Source organism: Chiloscyllium punctatum, chromosome 25, assembly GCF_047496795.1.
Source record: "Chiloscyllium punctatum isolate Juve2018m chromosome 25, sChiPun1.3, whole genome shotgun sequence".
In the NCBI taxonomy this organism is placed as follows: domain Eukaryota; kingdom Metazoa; phylum Chordata; class Chondrichthyes; order Orectolobiformes; family Hemiscylliidae; genus Chiloscyllium; species Chiloscyllium punctatum.
Window position 1 is genome coordinate 20,566,700 of NC_092763.1, and position 22,558 is coordinate 20,589,257.

The window sequence follows — 22,558 nt, forward strand, 5'->3', positions numbered from 1 at the left end:
AGGTGAACCTGCAGGTCAGGGTGAAAGGAGTTTGTGAAGTTGGTGAACTGTTCAACCACCTCGCACGAGGTGGTACCGATACAGTCGTTAATGTAGTGGAGGAAAAGGTGGGGAATGGTGCCAGTGTAACTGCAGAAGATGGACTGTTCCAAGTATCTGAAAAAGACGCAGGCATAGCTGGGGCCCATGTAGGTGCCCGTGGCTACCCCTTTGGTCTGAAGGAAGTGGGAGGATTTGAAGGAGAGGTTGTTGAGAGTGAGAACCAGTTCAGCCAATCGAATGAGTGTTGGAGGGGTATTGGTTGGATTGGTGGGAGAGGATGAAACGGAAGGCTTGGAGGCCTTTGCCATGGTGGATGGACATGAAAAGGGACTGGATTTCCTGGATCAAGGGACCTACTCAGCCTACTTCAAACCTACGGACTCCCACAGCTACCTGGACTACACCCCCTCCCACTGCGCCCTCCTGTAAAAACACTATCCCTTTCTCCCAATTCCTCCACATCTGCCATATCTGCTCCCAGCAAGAATAATACCACTCCAGGACATCCCAGATGGCTTCCTATTTCCAGGACCACAATTTCCCCTCCCATGTGATCAACAATGTCCTCCAGCTCATCTCCTTCAATTCCCGGATCTCCGCCCTGGAACCCCACCCCTTCAACAGCAACAAAGATAGAACCCTCCTGGTCCTCACTTTTCACCCCAGCAATCTCCAAATAAAATGTATTATGCTCCGTCATTTCTGCCACCTACAATCAGACTACACGAACAGAGACATATTTCCCTTTCCACCCCTATCTGTGTTCTGCAGAGACCATTCCCTCAGTGTCCATGGCCCCCACCAACCCACCCTCCACTCCTGGCACATTCCATTGCCACCGCAAAAGGTGTAAGACCTGCGGCCACACCACCCCCCTCACCTCTGTCTAAGGCCCTAAAGGATCCTTCCACATCCGGCAGAGATTTTTCTTCACTTACCCACACATCATCTAGACTGTCCGCTGCTCTCAATGTGGTCTCCTCTACATTGAGGAGACAGGATGCCAACTCGCGGAACGTTTCAGGGAACATCTCTGGGGATACACGCACCAAACAACCCCACTGCCCTGTGGCTGACTACTTCAATTCCCCCTCCACTCCACCAAGGACATACAAGTCCTCAGCCTCCTCTATCACCAAATCCAAGCCACCCGAAGCCTGGAGGAAGAACACCTCATTTTCTGCCTTAAGACCCTCCAACCACACGGCATCAATGTTGATTTCACCAGTTTCCTCATCTCCCCTTCCCACACATCATTCCAGATCCAACCCTTCAACTCAGCACCACCCTCTTAAACATGCCCTACCTGTCCATCTTCCTTCCCACCTATCTGCTCCACTCTCCCCTCTGAACTATCATCACCCTCACCTGCATTTACCTATCGCCTTCCCAGCTACCTTCCCCGCATCCCCACCCCCACCCCAGCCTCCTATTTATCTCTCAGCCCCCTTCTCCCACCCCCACATTCCTGACGATGGGCTTATGCCTGAAATGTCGATCCTGCTGCTCCTCGGATGCTGCCTGACTGGCTGTGCTTTTCCAGCACCACACTGTTCAACTACATTGAGTTTAGTAGCATTTGGTTCTTTCTGAATTTCCAGCTCAAGATCTAGATCATTCAAATGTGTCCAACAAATAAAAATAAGATCCCTCCTATTTTTATCTATAGTAGCTTCCACAGTATGTACTAAATAAGATCTCTGTTGATTGTCAAGTACTCCTTTCTTAACCTAGTCTTGAACTCACACCTTCTCCCCTTTCATCAATTTGAGATACTTACTGTTATGGTGATTCCGAATATAGTTAGACAACTGCATTTGATTAGACTTTTCTTTTTCTTGAATTCTTTGATAATCTTGGACTTTGGGCACTGGACATAATTTTTTGTACAGAACAGGGGCGGTGTTTGGAGTTTTCTACCCATTGTTTTGAATATTCAGGAGACATGAATGAATTGCCTTCCTTTCCTCACATCCACAGAACATAGAACATTACCAGCCTTGGGCGACTGTCGGTGAGGAGTTTGCACATTTTCCCTGTGTTTGCATGGGTTTGCTGCAGTTTCCTCCCACAACCCAAAAGATTTGCACGTTAGGTGAATTGGCCTTTCTAAATGGCCCACAGTGTTCAGGGATGTATAGGTTAGGTGCATGAGTGTGGTGAATGGGTCTGGGTGGGATACTCTTCGGAGGGTCGGAGTGGACTTGTTGGGTCAAAGGGCCTGTTTCCACACAAGTAGGGATTCTAATTACAGTTCAGCACAGGCTCTTCAGCCCTCGATGTTGCGCCGAACTGCGAAACCAATTTGAAGCCTATCTGAGACAATTCCATTTTCATCCATATGTTTATCCAATGACCATTTAAATGCCTGTAAATTTGGCGAGTCTACAACTGTTGCAGGCAGTGCCTTCCAAGCTCCTACTACTCTCTGAGTAAAGAAACTACTTCTGACATCTGTCCTATATCTATCACCCCTAAATTTAAAACTATACCCCCACGTGCTAGCCATCTCCATCCGAAGAAAAAGGCTCTCACTGTCCACCCTATCTAAACCTCTGAACATCTTATATATCTCAAATAAGTCACCTCTCAACCTTTTTCTCTCCAATGAAAAGAGCCTTAAGTCCCTCAGCCTTTCCTCATATGTCCTTCCCTCCATACCTGGCAACATTCTAGTAAATCTCCTCTGCACCCTTTCCCAGGCTTCTCTGTCCGTCCTATAATGTGGTGACCAAAACTGTATGCAATACTCCAAGTCTGGCTGCACCAGAGTTTTGTATAGTTGCAACATGACCCCATGGTTCCGAAACTCAATCCCTCTACCTATAAAAGCTAGAACACCGTACGCCTACTTAACAACCTGAGTGGCAACTTTCAGGCATCTACGTACATGGACACTGAGATCTCTCGGCTCATCCACACTACCAAGAATCTTACCATTAGCCCAGTACTCTGCATTCCTGTTGCTCCTTCTAAAGTGAATCACCTCACACTTTTCTGCACTAAACTCTATTTGCCACCTCTCAGCCCAGCTCCGCAGCTTACCTATGTCCCTTGTGACCTGCAACTTCATTCGGCACTATCCACAACTCCACCAACCTTAGTGTAATCTGCAAATTTACTAATCCATTCTTCTACGTCCTCATCCAGGTCATTTATAAAAAATGACAAACAGCAGTAGACCTAAAAAAGATCCTTGTGGTACACCACTAGTAACTGAACTCCAGGAAGAACATTTCCAATCAACCACTCCCCTCTGTTTTCTTTCAGCTAGCCAATTTTTAATCCAAACCACCAAATCACCCTCAATCTCACGCCTCTGTATTTTCTGCAATAGCCTATCATGGGAAATCTTATCAAACATTTGACTGAAATCCATATACACCACATCAACCGCTTTACCCTCATTTACCTGTTCGGTCACCTTTTCAAAGAGTTCAATAAGGTTTGTGAGGCACGACCTACTCTTCATAAAACCATGTTGACGATCCCAAATCAAATGATTCCTCTCTAGATGATTATAAATACTCTCTTATAATCCTTTCCAACACTTTACCAATGACAGAAGTAAGGCTCTTTGATCTATAATTAGCAGAGTTGTCTCTACTCCCCTTCTTGAACAAGGGGATAACATTTGCTATCCTCAGTCTTCTGGCACTATTCCAGACAATGACGACATAAAGATCAAAGCCAAAGGCTCTGCAATCTCCTCCCTGGCTCCCCAGAGAATCCTAGGATACGTCTCTTCCAGCCCAGGGGACTTACCTATTTTCACATGTTCCAGAATTGCTAACACCTCCTTCTTGCGAACGTCAGTCCCAACTAGCCTAGTAGCCTGTATCTCAGTATTCTCTTTGACAACATTGTCTTTTTCCGGTGTGAATACTGATGAAAAATATTCATTGAGCATCTCTCCTATCTCCTAGGAATCCACACACAACTTCCCACTTCTCTCCTTGATTGGCCCTAATCATATTCTGAAAATGCGTTGCTGGAAAAGCGCAGCAGGTCAGGCAGTATCCAAGGAGCAGCAGAATCGACGTTTTGGGCATGAGCCCTTCTTCAGGAATCTGATTCCTGAAGAAAGGCTCATGCCCGAAACGTCGATTCTCCTGCTCCTTGGATACTGCCTGACCTGCTGCGCTTTTCCAGCAACACATTTTCAGCTCTGATCTCCAGCATCTGCAGTCCTCACTTTCTCCTAATCTTATTCTAGTCATTCATTTATTCCTGACATACCTATAGAAAGCTTTAGGGTTTTCCTTGATCCTGTCTGCCAATAACTTCTCATGCCCCCTCCTGGCTCTGCTTAGCTCTCTTTTTAGGTCTTTCCTGGCTAATTTGTAACTCTCAAGTGACCTAACTGAGCCTTCACGTCTCATCTGAACATAAGCCTTCTTCTTCCTCTTGACAAGAGATTCAACGTCTTTAGTAAACTACAGCTCCCTTGATCGACCACGTTCTCCCTCCCAAGATAAAACTGACACATTATGGTACGGAAGGAGGTGAAGATTGTTGGAAAAATTACAACACTTCAATAAGATTTAGATTTAGATTAGATTACTTACAGTGTGGAAACAGGCCCTTCGGCCCAACAAGTCCACACCGCCCCGCCGAAGCGTAACCCACTCATACCCCTACATCTATATCTACCCCTTACCTAACACTACGGGCAATTTAGCATGGCCAATTCACCTGACCTGCACATCTTTGGAGTGTGGGAGGAAACCGGAGCACCCGGAGGAAACCCACGCAGACACGGGGAGAACGTGCAAACTCCACACAGACAGTCGCCTGAGGCGGGAATTGAACCCGGGTCTCTGGCGCTGTGAGGCAGCAGTGCTAACCACTGTGCCACCGTGCCGCCCACAATAAGGAATAATGAGCACCAGTTCAATGCTTTTTGAGATCTTGACAGGTGAGTTCAGTATATCAGTTGCCAAAATCTAATTGTACTCCTGAATATAGCTTTTGGAGGAGGCTCTCATGCTTTTAACACATTTCTTGGTTAATAGTCTGTTCCTTCAAGTCAGTCAACTCAGCTTAGTTCCTTGAAATAGTTGCTGTTAATGTATTCTATGTCAAGAGATTATTGTCTCCTGCTAATAGCCATAACAAGATATTTCATCTACAACTTGTAAGGATTCTCATAACGGTGTAAACAAATAGGAAATGAGGACCATTTCACACTTCCTGGATGTCTGAGTAACTGCTGCGAGTCTTCATTGAGGGAATGACTTCCAGGTATGTGTGTTTATCCCACTTGCTTTTGAAATTTCAGAATGTTCTGTGGCCTTTGGCCAATAGGCTCATGAATGGAGTTCAAAGTATCCAATAAGGCCAGGCCAACCCCTTCACTATTGTCATGCCAGGGAGGTATAAACATCCTCAGGCACTGGTTGGAAATCAAGGTGCCAGAAGGTCTGATCGAAATGTCTTCAATAAAGATTCCTCAGACTAGTCACAACTGGTTCCCTCTGAACCTTTGTGACCTCTTTGACCTTGGTTTCCATGTTTTCTATAGCTAACAGCTACTGGTTGCTGTTTAATTTAGTTTGGCCAATCTTCTGTCAGGCCAGATTTTTTACAAAGTGTTTGAAGTAGTCATTGGCAAATTGTGGACTCTTATCAAAGGCAATTGAACTCTTAAAGACTTTGGAATCATTTAGAAATGGTAAACAGGATGCAATTCTAGAATTCTTGGAGCTCCCAAGTTTTTGTGATGCAGGATAACTGTCTGAGCAATGAGGCCACATTCTGCTCTCCCAACATTGCTAGGGTAGCTATCTCCCAGTTCCTGGCAATTTCCATGGAATCGTGCCATCTTCTCCATGAAAGAGGATGGCACGGGGTAATCAGCAGGAGGTTTCCTTGCCCTAGTGTAACCTGAAGCCATAGACTTCATGAGGTTTGGATTCAATGTTGAAAACTCCCAGGGGAACTCCCTATGGACTCGGTACTACTATTACCATCATCTCTGCTGGGTCAGTCCTGCTGGAAGGACAGGACATATCCAGGGATGGTGATGGTGGTGTCTGGGATATTATCAGTAAGGTATGATTTTGTAAGTATGACAATGTAAGGTCGTTGATTAACTAGTCTGTGGGACAGCTCTCCCAATTTTGTCACGAGCCCCCCAAAATGGTTGTGAGGAGGACTTTGCAGGGTCAACAGGGCTGTTTCTGCCATTGTCTTTTCTGGTGCCTACATTGATGCCAATGGCCTGTCAGGTTTCATTAATACAACTGCGTGGCCTGCTAGGCCATTTCAGAGGGCAATTGAGAGTCAACCACATTGCTATGGGTCTGGAGTCACATGTATGCCAGACCAAGTGAGGACTGCAGATTTCCTTCCCTGAAGGAGATTATTGAACCAGATGGGTTTTTCCAACAATTAACAATGGATTCACAGACATCAATAGATTCTTAATTTCATATTTTGTTTAATGAATTCAAATTCCACCACTGCCAAGGGCCTGATTCAAACCTGAGTTTCCAGAAAATTGGTGAGATTCTGTCTTCATAGCTTAACAATAATACCATTGGGCCATTGCTTCCCCACAATTTTTGAAAGGATGGGGTGACAGTGACACAAAGGTGTTGGGTCTACTGCTTGTCATCATTTATATAAGTGATTTGGATGTGAACATAGGAGGTGCGTTAGTATGTTTGCAGATAACACCAAAATTGGAGGTGTAGTGGACAGTGAAGAATGTTACCTCAGAATACAATGGGACCTTGATCAGCTGGGCCAATGGGCCGAGGAGTGGCAGATGGACTTTAATTTAGATAAATGTGAGGTGCTGCATTTTGGAAAGGCAAGTCAGGGCAGGACTTATACACGTAATGGAAAGGTATTGCTGAACAAAGAAACCTTGAAGTGCAGGTTAACAGTTCCTTGAAAGTGGAGTCGCAGGTAAGCTTGCCCTTATTTGTTAGTGCGTTGAGTATAAGATATGCCAGGTCATGCTGCTGCTGTACAGAACATTGATAAGGCACTTTTGCAATATTGTTTGATTGTGGTCCCCCTGTTATAGCAAGGATGTTGTGAAATTTGAAAGGGTTCAGAAAAGATTTACATGGATGTTGCCAGGGTTGGAGGATTTGAGCTACAGGGAGAAGCAGAGTAGGCTGGGGATATTATCCCGGGAACGTTGGAGGCTGAGGGCTGACCTTATAGAAGTCTATAAAAATCAGGAGGGGCACGGATAGGGTTAATATCAGAGGTCTTTTCCTCAGGGTGAGGGAGTCCAACACTAGAGGGAATATGTGTAAAGGTAAGAGGGGAAAAATTTAAAATGGACATAAGGGGCAACATTTTCACACAAAAGGTGGTGCGTGAAGGAATGAGCTGCCAGAGGAAGTGGTGGAGGCTGGTACAATTACAACATTTAAAAGGCATATGGATGGGTATATGAATAGAAGGAGTTTACAGGGAGATGGGCCAAATGCTGGCAAACGGGACTAGATTAATTTAGGATATCTGGTCAGCATGGACGGGTTGGACTGAAGAGTCTGTTTCCATGCCGTACATCCCTATGACTTCGTTTGAATCACACGTGATTATAGTCTTTAGCTCAATAAAACACAGCCAAAGTCTCCATTAAGATATGTGCTGAGAATTAATATAGAAATATAGTGAATATTCATTACCACATCAAGAAGAGTAATTTATTCTCTATAATCTTAATTATTGCAAAATCTTCCATGATCTTAATTTTGAAGAAAATCATGTGGTAATTGTAATGGGCAAAGCTAGCATTTACTGTCCATCTCTAATTGTCCTTTGAAGGCTTACCAGGTCGATCAGTGGACCTTTCAGCGCTAACAATGTTGCTATGGATCTGGAGTTAGGTGTAGGCCAGACCAGGTAAAGAAGGCAGATTTCCTTCACTGAAGGACACGAGTGAACTGGGTGAGTTATAATGACACTTCAATGATAGTTGCATGAACAACTTTACAGACTCGCTATCAATTCCAGATTTGTTGCCAGGAATTGAATTTAAATTTTACCACTGACATGTAATGGAATTTGAACAGTGTTCCAAGAGCATTAGCCTGGTTTTGTGTAGTATTACCAATGCGTGAACTGTGCCTGATGTATTTCTAACACATTCCTTTACAAAGGGACTGGTTAAGTAATGTCATGCTTACCTAAATCTGCAAACTGACCGTCGATTCCCAGCATGAAAATCATAAGGAAAAATAAAATGGACCAAAACGGTGCCCATGGCAACTGTGAAACAGCCTCTGGATAGACAATGAAAATCAAACCGAAATCTAAATAGTGGCACAATTGAAATTGTAAAATTAGTGTTGCTGAAGGGAGACAATGAAGATCCCTCATTATTACAATAACAATGCGCCTGAGACCCAGTCTTAGGAAGGTGACCAGTTTAACATTATCCCATTAACCAATAGACAATAGACAATAGGTGCAGGAGTAGGCCATTCTGCCCTTCGAGCCTGCACTACCATTCAATATGATCATGGCTGATCATCCTTAATCAGTATCCTGTTCCTGCCTTATCTCCATAACCCTTGACTCCACGATCCTTGAGAGCTCTATTCAACTCTTTCTTAAATGAATCCAGAGACTGGGCCTCCATTGCCCTCTGGGGCAGAGCATTCCACACAGCCTCTCTGGGTGAAGAAGTTTCTCCTCATCTCTGCCCTAAACGGTCTACCCCATATTTTTAAGCTGTGTCCTCTCGTCCGGCACTCACCATCCTGGGGCATTCTTACATCATAGAATCCCTACAGTGTGGAAGCAGGCTATTCAGCCCATTGAGTCTGCACCAACCCTCCAAACAGCTTTGCACCCAGAACCACCCACTACGCTATCCCTGGAACCTGCATTTCCCATGGCTAATTAACCTAATCTGCACTTCCCTGGACATTATGGGAAAAACCTGAAGCTAGAAAATACAATAAACTGACCTAATGGTCAATCTCATAAACAGCAAGCCTGCTAAGGCCCAAATGACCAATTCAGGACAGGGTGGTAGATCTTGGAAGAGTACTACTTAGAGCTGCAAAGCTAAAAGCAGCAGCACAATTCCCCATTCTCACAATACAATGGGAAATTACGAGGTGCTTGGAATTGAGTGGGCCCTACTGAAAGATCCTACCAAAATTTTAGTGCAGTATTTATTTTAAACAGTATAACAAATAAGCATGCAAAGCATTTAAAGTAGCCATCGATGTGAATGACATTGGAGTAGGGGTTGCTGCCCTTCAGGAAGATCAATCCAGTATTGTGAGACCAATCAGGTACGAGAAGAGGTCCTTTCTAAATTAGCCTTGTTCTGACCAACTAAGGGGATGTGTACAGCTCAGTGTACCCTGTCTGGAGTCATCACATAATGGGAAACCTTGCCTTTGATTTGGCCACAAGAATTTCAATAACGACAATGCCATTAAATGTCGAGAGGTGAGGGTTAGATTCTCTCATGTTGGACATGGTTTTTGTTCGACACATGAGAGGTGTGAAAGTTACTTTGTTTTTAGCAGCTCAGGTTTGCATATTGTCCACGTTTCACTGTATATGGGCCACAGAGTACTTCAGTATCTGATGAGATGCAAATGGTGCTGAAGACAGCGTGACTATCAGTGAACATACCCACCTTTAACCTTCAAGATGGAGAGAAGGTGTTTGATGAAGTAACTGAAGATAATTGGGTTCAGGGCAATACCCTCAGAAATTCCTGCAGCTAAGCCCTGAGTCTTAGAACAAAGAACAAAGAAAATTTACAGCCCAGGAACGGGCCCTTCGGCTCTCCAAGCCTGAGCCGATCCAAATGTACAGTCTAAACCTGTCGGTCAATTCCTAAGCATTTGTATCCCTCTGCTTCCCACCTACTCATGCATCTGTCCAGATGCATCTTAAATGAATCTACCGTGCCTGCCTCTACCACGTCTGCTGGCAACATGTTCCAAACGCCCACCACCCTCTGTGTGAAGTACTTGCCACGTGTATCCCCCTTAAACTTTCTACCTCTCACCTTGAAAGCGTGACCTCTCGTTATTGAATCCTTCACCCTGGGAAAAAAGCTTGTTTCTATCCACCCTGTCTATACCCTTCATGATTTTGTAAACCTCGATCAGGTCCCCCCTCAATCTCTTTTTTTCTAATGAAAATAAACCTAACCTACTCAACCTCTCTTCATAGCTAGCACCTTCCATACTAGGCAACATCCTCGTAAACCTTCCCTGCACCCTCTCCAAAGCGTCCACATCCTTTTGGTAATGTGGCGACCAGAACTGTACACAGTATTCTAAACGCGGCCAAACCAATGTCTTGTACAATTTTAACATGACTTGCCAGCTCTTATACTCAATACCTCGTCCAATGAAGGCAAGCATAGTAGATGCCTTCTTGACCACACTATCCACCTGTGCAGCAACCTTCAGGGTACAATGGACCTGCACTCCCAGATCTCTCTGCCCATCAACTTTTCCCAAGGCTCTTCCGTTCATTGTATAATTCGCTCCAGAATTCGACTTACCTAAATGCATCACCTCAAATTTGTCTGGATTAAAAGTCATCTGCCACTTTTCCGCCCAACTCTCCAGTCTATCTCTATCCTCCTGTATTCTCTGACAGTCCCTTATGTTTTCTGCTACTCCACCAATCTTTGTGTCATCTGCAAACTTGCTGATCATACCAACAGTGCCTTCTTTTAGATCATGTATATATATTACAAACAACAGTGGCCCCAATACTGACCCCTGTGGAACACCACTGGTTACCTGTCTCCATTTCGAGAAACTCCCTTCAACTACTACTCTCTGTCTCCTGTTGCTCAACCAGTTCTTTATCCACCTAGCTAGAACACCCTGCACAGACTTTCTCCATTAATCTACCATGGAGAACCTTATCAAACTCCTTACTAAAGTCCATGTATATGACATCAACAGCCCTTCCTTCATCTAACAACTTGGTCACTTCCTCGAAGAACTCTATCAAGTTGGTAAGGTACGATCTCCCCCGCACAAAACCATATTGCCCATCATCGATAAGCTCATTCCTTTCCAAATATAAATAGATCCTATCTCTCAGTACCCTCTCCAGCAACATCCCCACCACCGACGTCAGGTTCACTGGTCTGTAGTTACCCGGAATATCCCTACGACCCTTCTTGTACAGAAGGAAAACATGAGCAACCTTCCAGTCCTCTGGCACCTCACCTGTATTGAAGGATGCCACAAAGAAATCTATCAGGGCCCCAGCTATTTCTTCTCTCGCCTCCCTCTGCAACCTAGGATATATCCCATCCGGTCCTGGGGATTTGTCCACCTTAATAACCTTTAGCCTACCCAACACAGCTTCCCTACTTATGCCAACCTGATCCAGACTAATCAAACTTCTATCTCTAATCTCAAGATTCATCATCTTCCTCTCCTCAGTGAACACTGATGTAAAGTAATCATTCAGAATCTCACCCATTCTCTCAGGTTCGGCACACAGCCTTCCTTCATGATCATTCAGTGGACCAATCCTTTCTTTAGTTACCCACTTGCTTCTTATATAAGAAAAAAGTGCTTTGGGATTTTCCTTAATTCTGCTTGCTAAAGCTATTTCATGACCCCTTTTAGCCCACTTGATTCCTTGTTTAAGACTTATCCTACTCTTCCGATATTCCTCCAGGACTCGTTCTGTTCTTATCTGCCTAGACCTTATGTACGCTTCCCTTTTCCTCTTGGCTAGTTGTACAATTTCTCCTGTCATCCACAGTTCATGAATCTTGCACTTCCTATCCTTTGCCTTCAACGGGACATGCCTATCCTGCACTATCTTTAACTTATCTTTGAAAGCCTCCCACAACTCAATTGTGGACTTCCCTTCAAATAGCTGTGTCCAATCCACATTTCCCAACTTCTGCCTAATTTTGATATAATTGGCCTTGGCCCTGTTTAGCACTCTTCCCTTAGGACCAATCTCTTCTTTATCTATGAGTATTATAAAACTTACAGAATTGTGGTCACTGTTCCCAAAGAAATCCCCCACCGCAACTTCTACTACCTGTCCTAGCTCGTTCCCCAGTACCAGGTCCAATATGGCCCCTTTCCTCATCAGACTATTGACATACTGCTCTCGAAAACTCTCCTGGACGCTTTGTACAAATTCTACTCCATCCAGACCTCTGACGCTAAGTGTATCCCAGCCAATGTTGGGAAAATTAAAATCTGCCATCACCACTACTCTCTTGCCTCTACATCTATTTCATAATCTGTTTATTTATTCTTCTACCTCACGTTCACTGTTGGGAGGTCTGTAATACAGTCCCAACAATGTAACTGCACTCTTCTTATTTCTCAGCTCCATCTATAATGCCTCACTACCCAAGACCTCCATAGCGTCCTCCTTTAGTACAGCCGTGATATCGTCCCTGACCAGCAATGCAACTCCATCCCTCCTTTTACTTCCCTCCCTGTCCTGTCTGAAGCGTCTATATCCTGGAACATTTAGTTGCCAATCATCATGTCCTTCCTTCAACCAAGTCTCTGTTATTGCAATAACGTCGTACTCCCATGCACCAATCTAAGCCCTAAGTTCATCTGTCGTACACACTACACTCCTTGCATTAAAGTAGATGCATTTCAGGCCACCAGTTCTTTTGCGCTCACCTGCTCTCTGCCTATTTTCCCTTTACTAATGCTATCTTCGTGACTCTTACAGTCTCCAATCTCCACCTCGCTGTCTACTTGTTTTCTCTTCCGGTTCCCAGTCCCCTGCCACATTAGTTTAAAGCCTCCCCAACATCAGTAACAAAACCCCCCCCCAAGGACATTGGTTTTGGTCTGGTTCAGATGTCCACCGTCCATTTTGGAATAGTCCCACCTTCCTCAGAACCGGTCCCAATGTCCAACAAATCTGAACCCCTCCCTCCTACACCGTCTCTCAAGCCACGTGTTCATCCTGCCTATTTCTTTCATTTCTACACTGGCTAGCACGTGGCACTGATAGTAATCCCGAGATCACTACCTTTGAGGTCCTCCCCTTTAACTTCTCTCCTAGCTCCCTGAATTCTTCTTTCACACCTCATCTCGTTTTCTACTTATATCGTTAGTGCCTATATGCACCAAGACAACTGGCTGTTCACCCTCCCCTTTTAGAATGCTCTGCAGCCAATCAGTGACATCCCTGACCCGAGTACTTGGGAGACAATATACCATTCAGGAGTCCCTTTTTCGGCCACAGAACCGCCTATCGATAGAATCCCCTATGACTATGGTCCTATGAGTCTTTTTCCAACCCTTCTGAACAGCAGTGCCCGCCACGGTGCCATTATCTTGACAACTGCTGCCCTCCCCTGGTGAGCCATCTCCCCCAACAGTATCCAAAACGGTATCCCTGTTTTGGAGGGAGATGACCGCAGGGGACACCTGCACTGCCTTCCTACTCTTTTTCTGTCTTTTGGTCACCCATTCATTGTTTTCCTCAGCAATTCTAACCTGCGGTGTGGCCAATTCACTAAACGTTCTATCCACGACCTCCTCAGCATCGTGGAAGCTCCACAGTGCGTCCATCCGCAGCACCACAGCCGTCATGTGGTCAAGGAACAGCTGCAGCTGGACACACGTCTTGCAAGTGTAAGAGTCAGGAATGTCAGACATGTTCCTGAGCTCCCACATCAAACAAGAGTCACATGCCACGGCTCTGAGGTCCCCTGCCATTGTAAGCTTAGCTTTATATGAACTAACTAAAACCAAACAATGCACTTAAATAAATGAAAAAGAAGGATAAGAAATAAAAGCCTTACCTTACAGGTTTTTTTCTTCCGGTTAGAGGAGGGATGGGGGAGGGAGATACGACACGTGTAGTATCTCGGGTATAGCCACTGCCCAAATATAAATTAAACCCTTACCTTCCCGGCAGCCCTCGCTTCACTCCTCCTTCTCTCCTCGCTGCTCTGGCAAAATGGAGGCCCGGCTCCCGAGGCAAGTCCCTTTTTATGTGGGAAAACTTACCCTTCCTGGCAGCCCTCGCTTCACTCCTCCTTCTCTCCTCGCCACTCTTGTTCCAGGAAGTTCCACAGCTTGACATACAATGGACTCACAAACTCTTAGTATTTGCCTTTTACCTGTGTTTTGGTTTTTGCCACTGTTTACCTATCAGTTACTTATCTATGCTATTTAACTATGCGATCTGCCTGTATTGCTAGCAAGACAAAGCTTTTCACTGTGCGTCGGTACACATGACAATAAATTCAATTCAATTCAAGGCCATTTTGTGGCTAGCATTATGAAAACATCAAAAGAACCAACTAATAGGAAGAAAGAACAACAACCAGTAAATGTGCTGTGCATGATGCTCAGCCTGTCGTCAGCTCGATGGGATACTAATACAACTGTATGCAGGATAAGACACCACATGACAAAAGGGGAACCCATTTCCCCAAATGTTGAAGTGCTCAAGGGGCTGTTGAACACTGTTATCTTAGTGCTGATACCCTAAACCAGACTGGAGTCATGTATTCTGTAGAACAAATGTGAAGAACATTCTGATACTTATCAATGTATATTTAAGCTTGTTATTTAAAACTACTTGGCTGTGTATTATACAGTGATTTTTGTTGCCAACAAGTCTTAGTTGCAACCTTGTATGGGACCTCTGTAATCTCCTCCTTCAAATCATTTAGGATTCTAAATTACATCTTGTCAGGTCTGAAGTACTTACGTAATTAGCTGAACTAATTGATCTTAACTATCCATCACAATATTTTGCATAACTCCCGAACAACTTCAGGATCCTTCTCCCCTACTCCATAAAAGTTAATTACTCAGCTAAAACTGTCAGACCCAGGCTTTTCTAACAGAATGGAGATGTGTAAACTGTGCAATCAATCCATTTTTATCATTTGTTTTGAAATGTTTTAACAGATGTTGTTAAGTTTGATTCTGCATTTACCTGACTGTGCAAGGTCTGAAACAGTCTTGTTTTGGACATGAGCCATATGTCCAAGATTGGAGAAGATGACAAATCCAGCAAAAAAACTCGTGAGAGAATTAACAACACAGACAATGATGGTGTCTTGATAACTGTTGTTATGGAATTTGTTGTATGAAGACAGTGTTATTAAGAGGCCAGAACCCACTGAACAAGAAAAGAAAATTTGAACTGCAGCATCTATCCAGACCTGGAACAAAGAAAGGAGAAATAATTAGTATCAGGAAGCATCATTTGAACCCATTTAATAAACAAATCTGTGGCCTGGAGTTTATTTTCAGGGTCAGTGTGGAAATGGGTGTTACAATGAACCATGTGTGTCTCTGGTGCTTAGGTTGGTCACTTGGCGCCCTGTTTGCTAAGGCACTGGTGGCTTGCACCCTCTGAGGACAATGGCTGATCAGGGTAGATCATAGAATCTTAACAATATGGAAGTTGGCCATTCGGCCCATTGAGTCCACACTACCCTACAAAGAGCATCCCACCCAGACCCACCCCACTACTCTATCCTTGTAACCCTGCATTCCCCATGGCTAATCCACCTAGCCTGCACATCTTTGGACTGTGGGATGAATCCAAAATGTCTCTGGGAGAATGTGTGAGCTCCACACAAACAGTTGCCTGATACTAGAATTAAATCCAGATCCCTGGCACTGTAAGGCAGTAGTGCTAACCACTGAGCCACCATGCTGCTCTAAGACTCTGCGATGTCACAGGAAGGGGAGAGTTGGAGGGGATGAGTTAGAGGAAAGGGTAGGGGTGTGGTTTTCAGCAGGAACTCCAAGCAACCTCAAATTGACTTAGTTTGAGGTCACCTCCATTCACCAAACCCAGCAAACAGGCTGCGCCATCTTACTAGTTATGAAGGCTAACACTGAAGGTGGTGATAAGGACATAAATTAGTCATTAACTGTTCACTTAATTAGTGGCACCTCAAGACTTGTGAGCAAGGACCTTCCTACATACAACGTAGTTTGTGACATGGTGGGAAGGGGACTTTGCCAACCTGCCCAATTATTTGTGCTTTTTGCCACTTTTTGGGAGGGGAGAAACTCGATCTACATTAACCCCAAGGGACCAGGGCTGGTTTTGTGCCACAACTCAATGCTGAACAGAATAAGGTTGCTTTGGACGACAATATCTTCTTTCAACAGTTAGGAGCATCACTTTGTTTCTGTGTCTGCTATTTCCTGCCAAATTCTCACAAGTTAGTTGATGGATTCCCTTATTAACCATTTTATAGAATGAAAAATTTTATTTTTCTTGTGTGACCCATTCGTGAGGAAGTTGTCATTCTGACTGTCCATTGAATGATGCTTTGATAAAAATCAAATCAGCCCAGCACATTAGTCTAACAATTAACTGAAATTAAGATACTAAACTAAAGTCAGCCCAAAGAGTTAAATTGCTGCAATTTCCTGAAATTCCATCCCTTCCTGTTCAATTTCATTGAATCTGACTATTTTCCATCTTACATTGTTTTACTCCACAGTTTCTCTTCCTATCTCACCATACTCTAACCATTCTGCCCCCTTCCCAACATTGATATCAAAATGTCAAAACTTAGAAGCTTAGCACATTTTTATTTGTCACAGAATCTCGATGTTAACTTAGTCTCAAAAGAATGAGAAATGGGAGGACCCGGAGACAGTCACCAGTACGTTAAAAAAAGCAATTTCTGAGCCAGCATGAGAATGATCGGGGGGACAGTGGCTACATTAAGAATGGGAGACAGAGAACAGGGTAAGCAGCTTTACAAACAGCATGAGGGAATGGGGATAGCAGACCAATAAGGAGTAGAATAGATGTGTGTGAGATCTGCAATGAGGGTGCAAGAGTAAATCCAGCAGCAGAACAACCCATTTCTATGTCACAGAGAAACAGGTAGATGGTTTGCGTGTATTTCTTCCATGTCTCTTTTAATTAGTCAAGTAGTCTAAATCAGGAGATACTATTACAGCTGAAGAGTGAAGAAGTTAAGAAATTTGTCTTGAAAATATTTAAAATCCAAATTAATTAATAAAATAAAACTGTGATGGCTGTGTAAGTGATGTGTTGCAGCTTGAGTAGATGGGAGCTGGTGGAGTCTAGTGCTAGCCACAGTGACTATATTTGCAACAAGTATTGGTTGATCGAGGAACTTCAGCTCAGAGATGAAGAACCAGAACCTTAACTGCGGGCTTTGCAGCACATCAGAGAGGGGGAAGAGACAGTGGACTCTGTACCTCTGGGGGCTTTCAGACCCATTAGGTTAATAACTTCAAATTTAGCCTGTGCTGAGGGACAGGGACAAGGAGGGGGCGGGCGGGGTGGAGGGGTGTGTGTGTATGTGTGTGTGTGGGTGTGTGTGTGTGTGTGTGTGTGTGTGACTGAGAGTGAGGCAGGTATGGAGATCTAGAGCAGAACTTTGGAGAAGCCGTCTCTTTTGGGCTAGGGACGAACTTGGGGTGGGAAAGGAATGATCCGGTTGTTGTGTTTGAGATAGATATCAACAACACTTGGAAATAGGATCGCCTGTGTGATTATGAGCAGTTTAGGATAAATTATAAAGTAAAGACATAGAGGTAATAATATCTGGATTAGTATCTGAGCCATGTGCAAATTGGCATGGGGCAATTAAGTTGGAGAGGTAAGTGCATTGCTCAAAGACTGCTTTGGGAGAAATGGGGCTACAGTTCATAAGGCACCGGTGCAAATACTGGAGAAAATGAGAGCTGCACAAGTGGCTTAATTTGAATTATGCTGTGACCAGTGACCTAGCAAATCATACAATCAGGGTTGTAGATAAAACTTTAAACTAATTAGTGACAGGATGGGGTCCAATTCAAGAGAAGCTGAAAAAAACTAAAAGCTTTACGCTGCCATGGAATGGACATGGGCTTAAATCCCCGTAGATTGTCAGTGTGCCCAAAACCCGATATAATCCTGCCGTCTTCCAGCATTGACTGGGTCAGGTTTGGAGTTGTGAAACAACCCATTCAGGGGTTGTAATGAATAAAACCAAGGAATGTGGAAATCTAAAACAGAAATTGCTGTAGAATCTCAGCAGGTCTGGCAGCATCTGTGCAGACAAAGCAGAGTTAACATTCTGAAGGAGGGTCACTGGACCTGAAACATTGACTCTGCCTTCTCTCCACAGATGCTGACACACCTGAGTTGTTCCAGCCTTTGGACAAGTAACCAATTAATCCAAACTTAACCTCAGCCTCCTGACTTTAAAAGCTAGGCACACATTTGCTAGCATCAATAAAGTGAGACCACAGGGGATATCTATCACTTTGTGAAACTTACAAGCTAAATTTACTTCAAAGACTGGAACTGCTGAGCTGCCTATATGAAACTCCTGCACTCAGCACTGCTTCTGAGAGGCCAGTTTTGCAGCTTCATTGTGGAATAACTTTTTGGAAACTTTCCTGATTTTTCCACTTCGATCTGGACTGCCCTGCTATAAAGCAGGACTGCAGAATGGGAGCTTTTACATCTCCAATTGGGACCTCTGATGAGGAACAGGAGGGATACCAATAGCAACAGCACAAGAACAAACAGCAGCAACCCTCTCCACAGGCACATGCCTCTCCATCACATAGACACAGTGGAGGCAGAGACCTAGTTCCAGGGAAGATATATGCCTAGCACAAGGTATGCAACTGGCAGTATAGTGGCTTAGTGGTTAGCACTACTGCCTCAGTGTCAAGGACTGTAGTTCGATTGCACCCTCAGGTGACTGTCTGTGTGGAGTTTGCACATTCTCCCCGCACCTGCGTGGGTTTCCTCACGGTACTCCGGTTTCCTCCCCCAGTCCAAAGATGTGCAGATTAAGTGGACTGGCCATGGGAAGTACAGGGTGGTCCCACACTGTCTGCAACATGACCATGAGGATCAATTGAAGGAGCACTGCATAACACTGTGAGAAGAAATTTTTCCATTAGCTGGTGAAGATTGTCATCGCACCCAAACACTCATGTCAATGCCATGGTCACTGTCATAGCCAAATCCATGACACTGAGAAATGGTTCCTGACCCACTGCTGACACTCACACTGCACTTTCACAAAAATTCTGTCTTTGTTTCCCCACATTTGAGCAGGAACACAAAGGTAGCATGGAGCTCTTTAAAATTATTACCTTCGGTATGAAACAAAAACAAAGAATGACAGATGCTGGAAATTAGAAACAAACACAGAAATTGCTGGAAAAGCTCAGCAGCTCTGGCAGCATCTGTGGAGAGAAACCAGAGTTAACGTTTTGGATCTGGTGATCCTTCCTCAGAACAGGACTGAAAATCACAGCTGAACATCTATGGATTATTCTGAAGTGCATACCTGAGCCTCAGTCAGTTTGGTGAAGTCTGATTGGCTTCCGATGTAGAATTCAATTCCTTTAGAGGCTCCTTCCAGTGTAAGCCCTTGGATCAGGAGGATGATGAGAATCACAAAAGGAAATGTTGCAGTGAAATAAACCACCTGTACATGGAGAAAAGCTTATTAGATTTTCCTGTATTACTGGTACAGTATTCAGAGTCGAAAGGTGTGGTGCTAGAAAGGTACAGCTGGTCAGGCAGCATCTGACAAGCAGGAGAGTCAGCGTTTTGAGCATGGTGAATCAATTGTACTCCTCATATTGATTCCTCAGGGTTTTTGCTGTTCTCACTGTCCAGACAAAATTGCATTTCATTCAAATCAAATGCTTGCCCTAATCTACTCAGTCCCTTCCCCCAGTTCTTCTCAGCCTTCCAGAGCAATTGAAAATTCCCCCAGAGTGCCAGTAGCAGAGATGAAACCCTTAGAAGGAGGGAGACATTGCAGGGGTTTGGGGGAATTGCTGCTGTTCTTTCCCTCAGGAGAAAGATCTTCAGATCTCCATCAGGCCTGAAGTGCTGATGAATTATCGATCTCCCACTCCCTAGAGAGACACAATTAACATCACCTACACTTCACAAAAGATTCATAAGTCCTAGTTTCATTGTTACAGAAATCTGTACTTTGTCTCTAGTTATAACACGATTCATCACTAATCATTTACCTTTCCTGAAGATTTGATTCCTTTTGATAACGCTGCCCCAACGATTAGCCAGGTCAGAAGCAGACAGAGGGCTAAATGCCAGACTATCTCCCCAGTCTCATTCACTGAACTTGTACGGCGTAAAACCGCTTTACTGAAGAAAATGACAACAGAAAAGATATGAAATGCTTGCTATAGATGAAAAATATTAGATTAATGTAATTGCACTGTTAAGCTAACTATGTTAGTCACTCTGCATCCCAATGAATTCAGCTAAAACATATTGTTGAACATTGTGCCTGTTCCCAGAGAGTTTTCCTAATTCATTCCAAAGCCTATGGAATTAACACAGTACTGTATTAAATTAAAAGTACAGAGAAAGGGACATCAACTACAGAATCTCTGATAAACAAGAAAGTAAATATAAGAGTTCACGCAAGGTTTCAGTGCATAAATATTGTTCAAGGAAGCTCATAGTGTTAGAGGTCAGTGTATTATTAACTTATGAAAAGACCTCTCTTGTGATGTTATTTTGTATCAAGAGTATGACATAAATAACACCTCTATTGAAATCAAACATCTTCTCTCTCATTAAAACAGGACATTCACAAATCGTCTGTCCCGAGAGGAATTACTGTTTAGGTTATTGATGCAGCTCTCTGCAGCAATGTACTTACTCCCAGTATTGCTCACTCGGACCCAGGTGAGGAATGGAGATTTCGGATCCATCGGGACAAGTTTTGTTGTTTGCCAACAGCCATGTTGTATTAACGATTTCAAAATATCCATCATTCAGAGTGAGATTGCAGAGTGGGTCTGGAAAAGTGGAATATATTTTTGAAATAAAATTTATTTCAGATTTGTTTTTATATCTTGCTCTTGGGATGTACAGAATATTAGGAGAGCAAGCATTTTCTATTAATCTTAATAGATGAGGTTGATATGCTTCTTCCGATGGCAGTTAAGAGATACAATTTTTGTCAAGCATCCAGTAGCACTTTCAGTCATACCATCTTTTTTACTTTGTTTCAAATATTTTGTCATTTCTAATAGTATAACCAGGGCCATTGTTTCACCTTATCTGATTCAGCTTGATCTGTTTGAGGTTACAGAGGAGTCAGAACACAGAGGCACATTCTAACAACAGCACAGTCCAGCTCTGTTGCTCGGTCTGTGTAATGAGAGATGTTACTTCATTGTTAACTTTGCTTTTTCTTCTTTCTGTTTCTCTAGATAGGACTTTAAACAAGACTTGATTTACTTATGTATTGTCAGGTGTACCAAAGTACAATGAAAAGTTTTGCTTACAAGCAGTACAGACAGTTCATGGTAAGCAAGGATGTATAGATCAGAGGGACCTTGACAGAAGCACAGTGGTTACATTGCACAGAGCATGCACTAGGCGAGAGTAATGTTAGCAAGATCAGCATTATTTGAGGCTAGGGAGTCTATTCAACAGTCTAGTAATGGCTGGGATGAAGCTGCTGCTTCTGAACCTGCTGGTGCGTGTGTTCAGGCTTCTGTATCTTCTGCCTGATGGAAGAGGTTGTAGGAGATCATTACCTATGTTCTTCTTGATGATGTTGGCAGCCTTTCTGCAGCAGTGAGCCATGTAAATGGAGTCCATGAATGGAAGGTTGGCTTCTGTGATGGTCTGGGCTGTGCACACCAACTTGTGTAGTTTTATGATTTTGGGCAGAGCAGTTGCCAGACCAGGCCTTTATGCACACAGACAGTATGCTTTCAACTTGGAGAAGTTGGTGAGGGTCTTTATGGACATGCTAAATGTCCTGAGCCACCTGAGGAAGAAGAGGCATTGTTATTCCTTCCTGACTGTCGTATCTATGTGGACAGTCCAGACCAGATTGTTAGTTATCGTCACTCCGAGGAAGTTGATGTTCTCCACCCTGTCATCCTCAGCCCCGTTGATGTAGACGGGGATGTGTTCTCCTCCTCTCTTTCTGAAGTCAATGATCAGTTTTTTAGTTTTGCTGACATCGAGAGAGGGGTGGTTCTCATTGCACCATGTCACCAGGCTCTTTATCTCCCTTCTGTATTTTGACTTGTCGTTGTTAAGTATCTGTCCTACGATGGTGGTGTCATCATTGAACTTGTAGATGCCGTTCATTTGGAATTTGGCAACACAGTCGTAGGTGTACAGGGAGTACAGTACATAGCTGAAGACGTATCCTTGGAGGGGCTCCAGTGTTGGGTGTTACTGTGGAGGAGGTGCAATTGCCTATCTTCACCAATTACAATCTATGGGTCAGAAAGCAGAGGATTCAGTCTCAAGGGGTAGAGCCAAGACTTAGATCTCACAATTTTGAGATCAGTCTTGGGGGAACAATGGTGTTGAAGGTGGATATGTAGCTGTTGAGCAGGAGTTTGACTTAGGTGTCATTGTTGGCAAAAGTGATGACTGCAGATGCTGGAGATCAGAGTCAAGATTAGAGTGGTGCTGGAAAAGCACAGCAGGTCAGGCAGCAACCGAGGAGCAGGAAAATCAACATTTTGGGCAAAAGCCCTTCATCACGAATGAGCACAATGATCAGGAAGGATCCACA

The 22,558-nt window shown here is 43.9% G+C and overlaps 1 protein-coding gene across 1 annotated transcript in view; it reads right to left on the reverse strand.

The window, feature by feature from the left end:
* Positions 1–22,558, reverse strand: part of LOC140495617 (sodium- and chloride-dependent neutral and basic amino acid transporter B(0+)-like) — a 91,135-nt gene that overhangs the window by 17,651 nt on the left and 50,926 nt on the right. Inside the window, exons 5-9 of the mRNA XM_072594616.1 lie at positions 20,672–20,810; positions 20,016–20,148; positions 19,316–19,456; positions 14,956–15,184; positions 8,196–8,321 (exon numbers count right to left, since the gene is read on the reverse strand). Coding sequence (XP_072450717.1) covers positions 8,196–8,321; positions 14,956–15,184; positions 19,316–19,456; positions 20,016–20,148; positions 20,672–20,810 — 768 coding nt within the window. The remainder of the gene's footprint in view (positions 1–8,195; positions 8,322–14,955; positions 15,185–19,315; positions 19,457–20,015; positions 20,149–20,671; positions 20,811–22,558) is intronic.